This window comes from Crocodylus porosus, unplaced genomic scaffold (genome assembly GCF_001723895.1).
Source record: "Crocodylus porosus isolate Cpor-Errol unplaced genomic scaffold, CroPor_comp1, whole genome shotgun sequence".
NCBI classification, from domain to species: domain Eukaryota; kingdom Metazoa; phylum Chordata; order Crocodylia; family Crocodylidae; genus Crocodylus; species Crocodylus porosus.
In genome coordinates, this window is record NW_017728914.1 from 28,263,277 (window position 1) to 28,278,944 (window position 15,668).

General features: G+C 42.1%; 1 protein-coding gene across 8 annotated transcripts in view; it reads left to right on the top strand.

The window, feature by feature from the left end:
• The first annotated feature begins 65 nt into the window (after positions 1 to 65).
• TCF7 (transcription factor 7 (T-cell specific, HMG-box)) overlaps positions 66 to 15,668 on the top strand; it is a 104,724-nt gene continuing 89,121 nt past the window's right edge. For all 8 annotated transcript variants that reach the window (XM_019535069.1, XM_019535068.1, XM_019535070.1 and 5 more), the window contains exons 1-2: positions 66 to 140; positions 563 to 669. In XM_019535069.1, the coding sequence (XP_019390614.1) occupies positions 586 to 669 (84 nt within the window). In that variant the 5' untranslated portion in view covers positions 66 to 140; positions 563 to 585. The remainder of the gene's footprint in view (positions 141 to 562; positions 670 to 15,668) is intronic.

The window sequence follows — 15,668 nt, forward strand, 5'->3', positions numbered from 1 at the left end:
CGTGGCGTCCCCGACCCCGACCCCGACCCTGGCCCCGGCCCCGACCCCGCTCTGCTTTTCTCTCCTCCCCGCACAGGCCATCCGGCGCGCGCAGGATCCGCAGCGGGTTTATCAGGACAAGCTCCCGGGGTCCAGCAGGGGTAGCTGGGCGGCGGGTTGTGCCCCGAATCAGAGCAGAAGGAAACGCGCTGTGCCCTGCGCTCCTTTATTATCTCCTGTCTCAGCAGCTCTTTCTTTTCCCTCCTGCCTGAAGCACTTGGGGCTGGGGGGGCCGGGGCAGATGCAGGGGGATGGGCAAGCTGGCCCCTGGCAGATGCAGCACGACCGCCGTGAGCAAGCGGCACAAGAGTGAACACTTCCATAGCGAGGCAGGGCCTGCGCGTCCGGCGTCCTCACCGCTGCCAACTTGGAGCCAAAGGTGGGGTGGGCCAGGCCGTTAGCAGGGGTGTAGGCAAACGACACTTGGGAATAGTGCCCCTCGCCCACCCGGCATACATCACACCTCCGAGGCAGAGGAGCCGTGTGTTGTCACCTGAATACTCATGACGTTTCATTTTAACAGGTATCAAGCATCAGGACACAGGGATGTACAAAGGATCTGCTTATTCTAGCTACCCTTTTCTAATGCTCCCAGACCCATACCTGCCAAATGGATCTATGTCACCTTTGGTGAGTTCCTCGTCTGATTATTTAAGCAGTTTTCTATCCTCTGGCTGTTGAATTGTGTCGCAGTTGCCATGTTGCCGTGTGTTAACACTTTTTCCGACTAGCGTGCAGCATTATTTTCAAATGTCCAGAATTGTGCCCTGCCAAAACTAAGAGCGGACAACCGGGAATGGTAGATAAGGGTCAGCAGCAAAACACTGGGAACTTTTGGGGTTCACCAGTGCAGTTTCTTCTCCAATTTCTTTGTCCTCCAATTTAATCTCCTTTGCTTTTTGGTTTTTTACTGGGTTTTTTTTTATGGATGCTCCTTCATTTAGCTATGCAGAGGTATTGCAGACAAGTGATGTGGGAGACTTTGGGGATTAATCTTGTATCCATCAGTTTAATCTTATATCCACGGACCCCGCTTTTAAAATGGCTTGTGCTTTGGCCTCCATAATGAAAGTGCTTGCTGATGGATGAGCTCTGCACACATGGGCACCTTGTCTGTTTTTACAATAATTGCAATTGGTCCTTCATTAAATGATCTAATGTTGATGGAGGTGATATTTGAATGGTTTTTTAATCTGCAGAAGTTTATTCCCTATTGCTATTAAAAAAAAAAAAAAAAAGTCAAATATGTTCTAGTAACTAGACACAGTTTGTTACTTTTTAGTGAGTTTTGCCACATGGGTTCCTAAATACAGTGCGGCACTCTGGGGGTTTCTGATAAAATCTTTCCTTTATACAGAAATTACAGTAGGGCATTACACTTTTATTCACACCCCTGTAAATCTTGAGTATAATTTAAACCATTTCAACCACTATTCTGGATTTCGAGCTGTGTAAATGAACAGAACAGAATATAGTTTTATCTTAATTTTTGTCTCAAAGATAAGATTTGGAAGAATATATTTTGATCATCATAAAAGCCTGAAGATCAACTGAGGTACAAGTACCAAATATGGGAATTTCAGTCAGTGCCGTATTAGAAAAGTAGGAGTAAGAAACTGGTGCTGGGTAGAGGTCTGTGATTGGGGGGGTGCTGTGAAACAGTCTCTGAGTTAAAACTCATGAGATTTCAGCATCAGACAGTTAAAGTAGGTAGCTTTTAAGGTGATTATGGTGCTATTCCTTCAATCTGCCATCTCCGTAATGCAGCCCTTCCTCACTGCACTCCCCAGAGCAGACCTTTAGCTGGTGTAAATTGTCCAAATTCCACTGAAATCAGTTTCCACCAGCTGGGGATCTCGCCTGCGTTTCTATAATCTCCTTCGTGTTACAGGAAGAAATGATACATTTGCAAAGGAGCAAATGCACAGTATTCTTAATACAAATATGCATTCCTTTTATTACATTTTACCCACATTTTTGTTGCTTCAAGTTCCTATTAATCCTCTCATTTCTCTAATGTAATGCTATGCAACTAATATATATATAACTTTTTTTTTACAATGGCATTCATTTGTGCTGCCTGGTAGAGAGCTTAGATGAGTTGTTACTTGTGTTGACACAAAGCCATTGAAGTGCTGCAGAATTTTGTTAATGTTTCTTTTCATCTTAAATCCTGGGAAATTTTTACTGTATTGGTTAACAAACTGTGATAGCCCCTTACTGTGGCTAATGTAAAAAAGGTTAAGATCACAAGTAGAGCAACAGGATAATATAGCACAGAAATCAGAAGTGTGAAAAGTGACAGGTTGAGTAGGCATGTTCAAAGTCTATTAAAATCAGTAGAAATTGTTCCACTGATGTTAATGCACTTCTGTTGAGGCCCACAGGGATTGTGTAGCGCTTTAGGTTCTGTCACTCAAGAAGCCAATATAATTTTTCTAAATAAAAATCTGCTACCTGTTTAAGGATATTGGAGGTTTTTGTCCATAAATCAAATAAAAGTTGCTGGTCTTTCCTTTCATTCTCTGAGGTTGAAAAGTACAATAAGGGTACCGTTTCCTAAGGGTTTGATTGCTACCTGGTAGAAAAGTACAATACGTACAACTATTCCAGCTATAATACCTACAAGTACCCCCTTTTTCCCTGGGCATTTTAATCTATGCTTGGTATTGACTGATTATACAAATGTCGTTTTCTTAAGTACATTACTTCTTTCATTTGTGATTGTGTAAATATAGTGCGTGTTTTATAAGAAGTGAAACTTGATTTAGTTTATATGCCCAGTAATTGCAGGAGCAGTATTATAACTGTAGATCTGGGATACGTATCCAACAAAAATATTGTATTTAATTAAAATTCTAGCAGGTTAGAGTTTGGAGTATTTTTTCCTATTTCTAATGTGTGAACAACTGGGATGATGCTTCATGGCACGTACTGGTAGTGAAGAGCTTATAATAGCTAACCAGAGTTTCCTGTAAACGTTTGTGAGTGGCTGGCATTAATTTTATAGTTTCAAAAAATCCCCTAAGCAGTGTTTTCTGAAGCTGTCAAAGGGCATATTCCATTAAACCGTTGGAAAATAGATCTCAGTAATTATGAAGCTCCCTGAAAGATCAAGGGCATTCTGAGTGAAGCCTGAAAGTTGGACCTCCACCCTGTCATGGATTATAAAACCACAGTTTGTTTGAGGACTCCTCTTTTACCTAGACGTGGTGCTGTGAATTACGGCTGTACTTGGTTCCAAATGCCACTGCTTCTGTAGGTGTGTCACCAAGTATTATTGCAGTGACGTTTTCGTGTTATTGTCTTACTAGCCCCAGACGTCACATCGCTTCCTAAGGCTTTGATTGTTACCTGGTAGCTGAAGTAATATAGCAAGGATGCTTAAAGGAGTATTTTTAAGACCCTAAGTGTAACAGTAAGATTATACTTAGAGTCCTAAGGTATATCTGCCAACATACGTTTTGTCATAAATCCGGTCATGTCTTTCACCTCCTGCACCCAGTGTCACTCTTGAATTAACATGGTTTGGTGCTTGAGTTCAGCCATTCTAGTTGATTAGTTTTGCTCTCCCCTTACCATAAGACAGTGGTTAAGAGCCACATTTTAGCATACAACATGCTGTTTGACACTCAGGGCCGTACTTACGATAGACTGCAAAGGTCTTTTTCATGCATTTATGATCTATCATGTTGATGATTGCTTGTGCCTCCTTTGCACTGGGCCATGAAGTGTCCTAGAGTAGCCTTTGCATCATGCTACAGTGGGCTGGGAATTTCTGCATAAAATGGTTTCAAAACCAGACGGGTAGAAGGGCTAGAGAGAGAGTCCCACCTCCAAAACACCAGGAATATGGGGATTAGGGAGCTCACTTGAGACAGGAGACCTAGGAGTAAATGTCCTGACCTGAAAGACTTGGCATTACTAAGGTCTCTCACATATCAGGGAAATGCCCTCACCTCCTGGTTCTCAGTCAGGGGGTTGTGGCACGGTGGGGTGCCGCCAGATCCTTTGAAGGGTGCTGTAAATAGGGAGATAAGCACCGCAGGTGAGCAGAGCCTCTGGCTCTTCCCAGCCTGGCCAGTCTTCCACCCCCAGTGCCTGGCTCCTCTGCAAGGAGGTAAGCACTGCAATGTAGAAATCAGCTTTTGAAATCGGGTGGCCCTCAATTCACATATGTTATGGAAGAGTGCTTCAGCTCCAAAGAGAGATGCCTCAAGTCCAGATAGGGTTGAGGACCAGTGGGTTATTCTTAGATGGGCCTTTCTGTGTCTCTCATTGTTCCCAAAACACCTTGAAGGGCATTGGGTTCAACCTGATACAGAATGGGGAAAGTGTTGAGAAACTTTACAGGATAGGACAGCCATTCCTCATCTAGCTGTCCAGTGCAGGTGGGACACTTGCGTATCAGGAGCGCTAACTGAGCGCTCTACTGCTGCAATGCTCTAACTTGTCCCATAACACGTCTAAGATTTGCCAGTTAAATATCTACATTAAACTTCCATTCAAAAGGGGAAAATAATTGAAGTCTTGAAAAATTTAGCAGGATAGGGGAGCGATTTCTCACCTAGCTCTGCATTGTTGGTGGTCCAAGCATGTGCCACTTAATTCTACACTCTGTACTCTGGAAAAGCTCCAGTTTCCCAGAGAAGGATGTGTGGGATTTACCGCTTAAATATTTTCATGGAACCTGCGGTGAACGTTAACATATTCAGGAGCTGTTTTTCGACATGAAATACCAAATCAAAAAATGATATCCTTTTTTTAAACAGTACAAATGACTTCAAACCAAATGAAGGTTCTTTCTTGGTGGGAATGTCTGGCTCTTAGGTTACAAACATTAGATGTAAAACATGTTAAAACTTTGATCAGATAAAAAAAATATTTTTCTTGCACAGGTGGTATAATTGACTTTAGACCTGAGGGAGTTTTCCGAACGTTGTTACATCTTGTAGCATGTGGTAGTTAAAAGTTTTAAGAACCTCTTATATGCTCTTTATTTTTATTAACGGGCATATTGTATACAGCAGTGATTCTCAGCAAGGCTCCTGGGACACAAATGTGCTGCCTGCACTGGACAGCTAGATTAGGAGTGGTTTTCCTATCCTGTAAAGCTTCGCAACCTTTTCCCCATTCTGTATCGGGATGAACCCAGTGTCACGGGGCACAGTGTTTAGCACTGTTGGGGGTACAAATGTGATTCACAAGAGAAACCCAAAGATTTCAAATAGAAATCCACTCTGTTACAAGCATTATGACCCATTGTGGTCTTTCTGAGTTCTTTGCAACAGAAGAATTGCTCTTTTATTTTTTTCCATAGTCAAAAAATTAGTGAAAACTACGAGCTGAGTGCCTTGAGCCTAACAAGGGGTTTCTCAAATATAACAAGGTTGAGAACCACTGAGATAAAGGAATGGGCTGTGTTGTCCTGTAAGTGTTGTACAGCCCCAAATTGCCCCCCTTAAGTCAATAACCGAATATCGATATTGATTTTTTATTTCTAAATTTTGTTCTCTCTCTCCATGCAGCTCAGTTCAATACAATGGACCTGCTGGGTAGGTGGGGGCAAAATTCAGTCTTTCCAATAAAAGTCTGTGATGCTAGAGTCTTGCTCACATTTGGTCCTTTTGAGATACCAAAATGAGGGGTCGCTCTGTGCAGATCTTGCACATGTTAAAACTCTGATTACCCACAGTCTGCTGGACTCACTGAGCATGGTTATCCCTTGATTGGAGGCAGATTTAGGGATGGTCACAACAGGCATAAGTCAAGGATCCCAGTTCCCAAAGTCTTGTGTTAATATCCAAATAAGCTTGTGTCAAAGGAGAATCTTTCTCTGTCATTAGCAGTGTAGCATGTAGAGCACAGGGCGGGGTAGTTCAGTTGCTCCTTTACAAAACTTTAGCATTTGCTCAGTACTAAAAAAAGTTTGCCCATCCTAAATCAAACACATCACTCGAAGGATCTTTGCCAGAATTACCATCTGCAGCCTATTTTACCTGAGAGGAATCCAGATGTCTTAGAGCAACCAGTCAGTTTTATGCCTCCTTTATTCTAGGCGAAGACCAAGCCAAACTGTTTCACTGCCTTTCCTCCAACATAGATGTCTAGTCTTGATCTTGTCCAGTTTCCTTCAAACACTGTGTTGAAATATTAACTAAGACATGGTCTCTAGCTCTAGTATGTGAACAGGGGATCATCACCATCTTAGGCAGTGCCCAGCAGTTTGAAGTGGTACCTGGGACTTCAGGGAGCAACCCCAATATACTTGAAGCTTGGGATTTTGTTGGTTCGCATGCCCAGTGGTACACCTACTGCCACGGTCTAAGGTGAATTATGTTAAGAGCAAGCCCTGTCCCACAGAAAACAGTGCATCATGAAAGTGGGGCTTTAGGATTGTTTCTTCTGGTCCTGGCAAAACCAGTGCCAGAATTCCTTTAGCTTGTGCTTTTTCAGGATTTGTCACAATCTGCATGTCCCAGTCTCTCTCTTTCTGTGCTCAGCCATGTCAAGCCTTGGATGGGCTTAGATAAGCAGCTGCAAAAGAACAGGATCTCTGTGCTTTACCAGCGGTGCCTGCTGCTGAGTGCCATTGATGTATCCAGTGTGATCCCAGGTAGTTTCTCTAGACAGTGGGTCCTGCACTGCTGGGCACTAGCTGGATAGTACTTTGCTCCCAGAGCTGCCAACAACTGAGCCCTGCCAGAGTCATCTGAAGAAATCCCTAGTCAGCAGAGGAAGGCAGACGATTCATTTCCTCTCCCCTGACTAAACCATACTCCCTTCCTCCAGCTCTTCACCTTCCTTGAGCCAGCATGAAGGCTAAGCTAGTTCTTTATATTCAAGTAGGATGCTAGATAGATGAGCGTACCAAGAAATGGGTCTTCCAAGTTGATTTATTTCATGTTTGACTCAGTCTGGTTATATCCTGAAGAAAGTTCTTCTTTCCTTTCACTCTGTTATTTTAAAGCAGAGCTTCCCATTGAAAGCAATGACAGTGGCGGCATGATATGACCTTGCGTGGGTCTGATATAAACTTACGTTTAAAATTCTTTTGAATTAAAAAGCAGGGAACAATCTCAAATGGAAGCAAACCAAAGTTTTTATATAGGCCCATATTCCCAGACCATATTTTCATCATTCAAAGAATGCATATCCTTATACTCCCTTAAGCATCTATTCACAAACACCCTATGACTTCTTGTGTTAATACTGAGCACTGTTTATCGCTGTGATGTTAACTCTGACGTATGGTGAAGCCACTGCTTATAAAAGTTCCCGGTTGTTGTTTTCTAAAATGTTGCCAAATCGGCTGTTGAGACTGTCAGAAAATCAAAACAAAACGTAACTCACAGCTCACAAGGCTCATCTATGTTAATGATTAATGTCCTGGAAATTTTCAGTTTGAAGAACAAAGTGATTTTCTAGTTAATCAGGCACACAATGTATCTGAGAGGATGGCATATATTTCTTCAGTCTAATATTCATAATTCGAACAGAGCTAGAGAGAGATTTAAATGAAAGAATGACTGTAAAGCAATATTGCTGCAAGCTCGGGACTTCACACGTCGCATCTCAGGCTGCAGTAATTTTTTTACAGCCGATTTACAGACACTGTTAAGCTCCTGTGTTCAGATGGAAACTCTGACAAACATGTAAGTTCGGAGTTGCTGATAGATGCTGCTCACTTTTACCTGTTCGTGTAACCACACACGTTTTTTTGTGACTAAACATGCAGACACGTTAGTAGGTCTGTATGACCGACTGCGTTAATTGCTTTCATAGCATAAAGGTAAAGAGCTAGATTCGAATTGCAGATCTATGAGCAGATTGCGTTGCTGTGTATCTTAGAAAATCTGCTGGTGTGGCATATTGTCAAGGTGTGGGTTCTGTGCACAGCAGGCCTGAGATTAAAATCTGATCCTTACTGTACACTTAGATATACGTGTCAGGATGGTAGATTACTGTAATGCGCTGAGATGTAACAGACTGCCTTAAGGGAGTATCTATCACTTGTGTATCTACCTCTTCAGTTGTAGCTGGCTGCAGTTAGGCTGGTGGTAGTTCAGGAACAACACATTTAATTTCCTTAGCACAGCTCAGCATTCCTTGCCCTCAGTGATTCACTTTGTGGCTTTAGGAGCAAAGGAAATGCATAGCCCAATATGCTTTTTCTTTTATCAGTGTGGGATATATTTTAAGTGAATGATGTGAGTTGTTTTTATAGGGAGATGAATGACATTTCTTGGGCAGAGTAGGTTTGCGTGAACTATAATAAAGTCTGCGAATTTGCCATTCTGTATTAGATCTTCTTCCTGGGATCCAAGTCACAGTTTCCCCATGAAAGTGCCAAGGGTTTTTTGTGCATTGATTGCTGCTGATGGATTCTGACATAACCCACTTCAGCTACAGTGTTGGTCTTCCACAAAGCATTGTGCTATAACGATTCCTGATACAGTGTATTGCCAAAACCAGGACTGCAGCGTCTCTCTTGTTCCCCACCTTCAAGAAATGCTGCCTTCTACTGAGTCAGTCTAAGCAGGATCATTTGACCCTCATCCCTAGTCTGCACCTTTTTATGCCTCTCCCATTACAGCTTACTTCTTTCATTTTGGTGCTGGGAAGAGCTAGCCAGCTTCTTTCAAAGCATGCTTTACATCATTGCCTTGTAATTTGCCAATAGTGGGTGGAGGGCACAAGTGGAGTGAAATGCATACATGCCACTTACTGTCCTAGAGGAGACACCGCACTAGGGGAATGTCTGCAGCCTACACACAATCCTGTGTTGCTCCCGAAGTGAGATCTCATGAATATCCCTCCATGGGCTCTTTCATTCACTATCCTTTCAAATATCTCTGCAAGGAAAAAGCTAAAACATGACTTTTGCTCATTAATCTTGTGGACCTGGAAGGTTAAGGAGGAGGACTGGATGACTCAGAGAACCAATAACAGGATACAGAGTTGTCCGCTTCCTTGTTACTCGTTTGAATCTAGCTGAATCAGTAAACACCTAAAGTCCATTAGCATCTGATAGTTTTTCCCTTGGCCTGGCAGGAGCCAGCAGGTGAACCAGGAGCTGGTTGAAGACAGCATCAGCATTACAAGCCTGCTGTTGCAATCGGTGCAGCAGACTTGGCAAATGGGGCAAGTCTGTAATGACATGAACGATGGCATGTCCTCTCATCCTGCTGAGGCACACTATCTGTGCCCAAATTGTCCTGTACATAAATGGGCGGCTTCATTTCCTCTCTAGTTCAGTTCAGCACACGTGAGCACTAAATCCACTTACTTCATTTGTTTACACGATGCAAGAATGATTCCTTTACTTTCAAGTCATAAACTTCCAAAAGTGGCTTTTGCTCAGACACTTCTGATCCAAACTGGCCAGAGACCTCTTGCCCTTCATTGATCTCTCCATACCATGTAACTTAGCGTGACCCCAGGACCCTCTGTCTTTTCTCATTTTGCATTTAGATAATTATTCTCAAAGGACCGTGTTCTGCCACACCACTGCTCCCATAGAGGGGCTTCATGGAAATCAGTGGGACCACTGAGCGTGAGGTATTATTCAACATGACTAAAGGCTGCAAAATCCGGTGCTCAGTTAACATGTAGATGGAAGTCCAATCGGAGGGAACAGTTGACCATCCAGAAATGAGAAGCCTTTGAAGAGCTAAACCTTTGTGGTTTAACTCTTAGCCCTTTTTCTTGTAGTTAGGAAGCCAGTCTGCTTCTTTCCAGATGCATCAAGTTAATGTTTATTTCCATCCCTAACATTACCAAATATCCTAATGCATAATATTTTTCAAAAAATATCAATATGATGTGTGTTGTACCCTTAGTAAATGGTCCAGGTGTAACGTATGGATAGTATAATGATTCCACATTATAGTGAATAATGATTCATTTCTGAGGCATTGGTGACCATTCAAATATTCTCTGTATGATTAAGACTTCTTCCCCAGTGTTGTTGTTGGGTAAAGGACTTGGCTTGTATTCGGTAGTCCAGATGTAGTATCACTCCTGTAGTATGAGATTGTGGTAGAGTCACTAAAGAATATTTTGACTGTTCCTGGTTTTCTCTCCTTCCGTCTCTTTCAGTCTTTTAGTGATAAAGAAATAGGGGCTGGGTCACGATGTCTGCATCGTGGCAAAATTGTTTGTTGGGCTCACGTGTACCCAGGCTGTCACGCTGGCCAGAAGTTCAGGATTGAAGGGCCACTAAAATCCTTGAAGCTACCTTTGCATCCCCATTCACTGGACATGAACTAGAGACTGCTCAATTGCACCAAAAAATCTGGTGTGTTGCAGGGTCCCAAAATGAGTGTCATCTTAAAACCAAAGAACTCAGCAGTGACGAGCTAGTTTTAAAAACAAACCCAACCTAAATACTTAGAATCTAGAGTACTTTCCCCATCCAGTTTATAACAGCTTTAAGTCTGACTAAATGATAGGCAAAACATCTCAACAGTATCCCTTTTGTTACTTTGAGCCTTTGGAACTGTATACACAAAATACACATTTGTGTAAAAGAGCTACACAGTAATCACAGACTGACCAAATTGGTAATTTTTTTTTTTTCAGTGATTCAAACCCTGTGCTATAAGCTGAATTTGTTTTCTGCTGTGGTTTGCTCTTTGGCATGGTAGAGTTAGCGTAAACAGAGATTCTTCTGGGATGTGACAAACACAGAAGGAAAATATGAGAGGCTAGGATCAGAAAGACAAAGCCTGAGCACCCTTGATGCTCTGCATGCAGTGGTCTCTGAATGAGTTGAAACGGCAGACCCCAGATCCTGACCACCAAAAAGCAGGAATGGAGCTGTTGTTTTTGTGTTTAGAAAATAAGACCTCCTGTGTGACATTTTCTTCTTCATTTTTCTGTAGTTTGAAAAGCTACAGATTTGGTTTTCACAACATGCCGTTTCCCAGAAATCACCAGCACATGTTTTATATGTCATTTAAATTGAATGAAAGCAAAAAAAGGATCTCTTTCTGATTAAAATCTTCTATATCTAACTTGTTTGGGGAGCTCATATGACTTTGCTGTTACAAGTGAGTCAAATTCTTCTCTCAGGCACATGACACAAGCTAGTGGCCCCAATAAACTGAGATGAAAATCTGACCTTTGAAGTACAGGTTAGGCCATAGATTATACTAGGTGACACTGTGGATTTTGAAATTAGACCATCTAAAGTGGCAAGCAGGTTTGGAAGGTCTCAGGAACATTTTCTGCGCTTACATCATGGTGGACGGAGTGCCAATTTAATATATTGGTACAACCCATTTGTGACAAAAACCAACACATGCATATTCACCCCAAATCCAAAGCAGAAACAGTAATATAACCTAAGAAACTAAGGGCGGAAGAACCTTTTTGTTAAACTTTCTCTCATACGAGGCAGTTTCACCAGGGCTGTACAACATAAGAAACACATTATAAATGCTCTTGTAAAATCCACATCATTATACCACATGAAAGGCCGGTCCTAAAAATAGCCATTCACAGAGGATGCAGGCTAGTAGCAATTTCGGTGATCATGAAATAGTTGTGTTGACATCTACATGAATGCACACCCACAGAGAGCTTTGACTTTTGAATATTCTTAGCAACATTTGTCCTTTATGGAATTTTCCACATTATGGTCCCATAAATAGTCTTCCATCCATTGGCATTTCTTTCTGATCTTATCCCCACACCTCTGACTTGAATTTTATGGGGAAAATGGATAAGTCAGTAGAGATTTGCTTTTTCACAGAAACTCTTTCCCTGTTGTCAGCTTGACAGCCTCACGGTTTGAAAACATCAGTTATGTTCCCCCTGACCCATTTGTCTGAAATATTCTCTTTCTTTCTTCCTCGGTACGGGGTGTCCTTCTCACGGGCATGACCAATAGAATTAGCCTATTCTCTTTTTTTTTTCTTTTACATTAAATGCCTGGGGCCAATTTGTCATAGAAACAAGGCAAGTCCGTCCCTTATATTTTGAAGGGTAGCTGTCAAAGTTTAGACCAGAGGCTCTAGATAACACAGGATTCCTAATCAGATCACCTCGTCCAGTACTTAGAAGACTAAGCAAGGAAGTCACCAGTTGGTAGTTGTAGAATACTTGTCCACAAGGAAAATACCTTCATAACCTTATTTTCAATTAGAGGTTGGCTTATGATGTTTTGAGGGCGGATTTGCAGCTGGTACAACTTGTTGGAGGTCTGTGGAAGGATTTCCCCTGCAGGTTCTGTTCTAAGGCATTACTGTTGTAAAGACCTGTCTTCAGCCTTTCTGGGAACGTAGGTCCTGATCTGTAATTGCATTTTGCTTTTGCTAAAAAGAGCTCAGAATACTAGAGCGTACCTTCAAATGCTGGGGTGTCCGAATTTTGCAGCTTGAGCCTACTCTTAGTTTTAAGTGGATGGCTGCTCTGGAACCGGAAACAGTTTGTTGCCCTAGCATAAACTGGCTTATAGGATTGGTTAAAATCTTCCGGATATCAAATGAAATAATTGGATGTTCAAGCAAATTACATTGCTTCTTACATACCTGGCATGAAAATCATTAAGGCTGAAGTTTCATTCAAATCAGATGTAGCTGTGGATCTGACGGTATACTGCACAAAGTATTTAGGAAATTAAAACTTTAAACAAAACTTCCACAGTGAATCATTTAGTCTCCAAATTGTGCTTTAATTTAAAGGGCAAATCTTGTCCAGTGTCCAGCTCCAGAGTTCCTTTCCAATTGCAACTCTTTAAATCAAGCTGCTGACATCTTGCAGCCCATTAGTAACTTTGAAGAATCAAATAATATCATAGAAATGTGTTAGCTGTTGCTAATATAGGCCCATAAAAGAAGGGGAAAAAACTCGGATGAAAAAGTCAGAAGATTTTTTTTGTTTTAATTATACAAGCCACAGCGTGCATGTGTTCACTTGTGAACACAATCAGTAATATTTTAACAGTATACTCCTAACTCAGGGGTAAGAAATCCAGACCCCAATTCTGAAAGAAATACTGTGAATAAAGACATAAATATGCTTATTTAAACCAAAGCTAAAAAAATAAGAGTTTTTGGCCATATTGTGCTTAATATTTTTGTTGTTGCTGTTTTCTCTAAGTTCATGGCAGAAATAAAGGTCATATTTGCCAATATAAGTGTGTTTAGATATTCTTCCATTTCACTGGACGAGTACAGAGAAACTTGTGGTGTTCGACTAGAAGCTGAACCTGCTAAAGAAAACGAAATGTTGTACTGATGCTTGGCTTGAATCTTGGAAATTGCTAGTGCCCTTGAATAAAAGAGGTGATGTATAAAGAATCTCACTTCCATTCCAAACAGAAAATCGCCGCTAAAGCCACATTGCCATTACCTGAATGCTGGTTAACTGAAATTGTTGTATAAACTCGGAAAGTGTTTTAAACCTGTTTGGGACAACAGGACTATAATACGTTTGAAGGGTACTACTTTTAATATTATTGTAGTGCTTAAAAGCCCCCAGGAAGAATTGGGCCCCATTTAGCTAGGCCCTGTGCAACAAATTAAAAAAAAATGAGTTCCTGTTTTTTTGTGAGGATCTGACACCACGTATATGAAAGAACACAGTAGGTCTTGGCTAAACTCCAGATCTGCTGCATGGATGGAGCTGAGCTCTTGACTTTCTGGTTCAAAACACGCTGGCCTGCTCTATTAACTATCAGTTGTAGCTTATATTTTCCTTTTTAACCCACCAGGTACTAGAAGGTGAGAGCATTGCAAACACTCAAGTGGGTTAAATGCATTCCACACAATGTAAGATGGCCTTGTGGATACAAGATTCAGGCCTAACTCTTTCCCTTGCAAATAAGTTTTATCTCCTTATAACAGTTGCTTTTAGTGTAGTAGATGAAACAACTGCAGAGTAAAATGAATGCGTAACCTGGTGTATTGCTCATCACCGGGGATCCTAGCTTTCCATGATTAAAAAAAAAAAAAATTCCAATAAAAACACACAAAAATCTGCTTTTTTCCACAGTGAGCCCCACCACAATGCTAATTGGCTGAAGGGCCCCAGCAGCAGCTTTGTCCCTCACCACTGATTGGCTGAGAGGGCTGCCGTTCTTGCAGCCCCCCCACACCTCACTGCTGATTGGTAGAGGGTGGCAGAGCCACACAATGGGAAGCCTTCTCAGCCAATCAGCAATGGAGGGAGGAGTGGGCGGTTGCCATGGTGGCTGCTTCCATGTGCCAGAGGGCTTCCGCGGTGGCCATGAGGACCATTGGGGAGCCAGCGTTTTATTTTCAGCAAGTCGTCTTTTTTTCCCCGGCGATTCTAAATAGTCTTTGTAAAAATGCAAATTCCGTGTTTTTTCCATGTTTTTTCATGGCAAACAGATTTCTGCTAATCACTCTGCATGCAGGCGTGAAACTGAAGCTTAAATCAAGCAACAAGAATAGTTTATCACAGGATACCTGATGGGGTGTTGGTCAAATGTCTGATACTCAAATAGTAGTCTAAGACGGAGCCGAGATCCGGTTCAAGAGGCTCTGTTTTGTCACACGGCTGGAGCCAGAAAGTAAAGATCAGGTTCCTACCAGCATTTGAAGCAGATGAAATCACCAGACTTCCTCAGCGTGGAGGGCGCCTAGCACAGAGCAGCAGGCAGCTGCACCGTCTCCAGACTTTCTAAGAAGCAACTGGTCTTGAAGAAACGTCGGAGTGGAAACCCCCACCTGCTGTGCAGAGAGTAGGCCCGGAGGCAGAGGCTATCCACAGAGCTTCCCAGAGGAAGAATGGAAAGGACAGCAAAGCATTAAAAATATCCCTTTGAAACGCACATATTTTATTTATTATAAAGTGATCCCGTTGATCGTTGCATTTCAGACCTGCGCAGTAAAGGTGAACGATGTGAATTTGAACAGATGGGCCAACTAGAGCCTCAGCTGTCCATGCTGCAAGGGATGGGTTTGACTTCACTAGGGACATTTAGGGGATTAGTGAAGACTGTCCCAAGTAACATCTTACCTTCTATGGAAAGACTGGAAGCGCCTGTAAATAAAAATCCATACTAAGAGACGAGGGCAGAGTAAAAGAATAAACACCAAAACAGATTTGTCTTCAGAAAGTGTGGAAGCAGAGTGCCGTGTCAGCAGCCATTTTGCAAAAAAGGAGTTGTGCTGAGGTCAAAAGCTCCTCCCTCGCCCCGCAAAAAAGAGGAAAAATGCAGCCAGCAGGTAGAAATGTTAAATTGGTATAGCCAACAAACAGGTGGCTTGCCAGATAAAGAGCTAATAGTACGTGAGTACCAGGAGATGCCTGTCGGTTAAAACGCAACGTTCTGAAAATCATGCGAGAAACGGTGGATGTTACAAAGTCCTACAGAAGAGAAGCGGGGTGGTCCCATGCCTGCTGCCCGATCCCAGCTTTCCTTTGTGGAGTAGGTTTTACCTTCTCTTTACCTGTTTTGCGTGACGGAGTTGGGAATTTTATTGTTCAGTGTTCGTGAAGTCGTTAGTAAGTGCCATAAGGAAAGCCCTGACAATGTTAAAAATAGTACTTAAAAAAAATCCATGTGCAAGACACTGGTCAGCAAAAGAATAGTTGCAAAAACAACTTGCTTGCTTCCCAGAGCCTTAATTTCTGCATCTGAAACACCCCCCTCC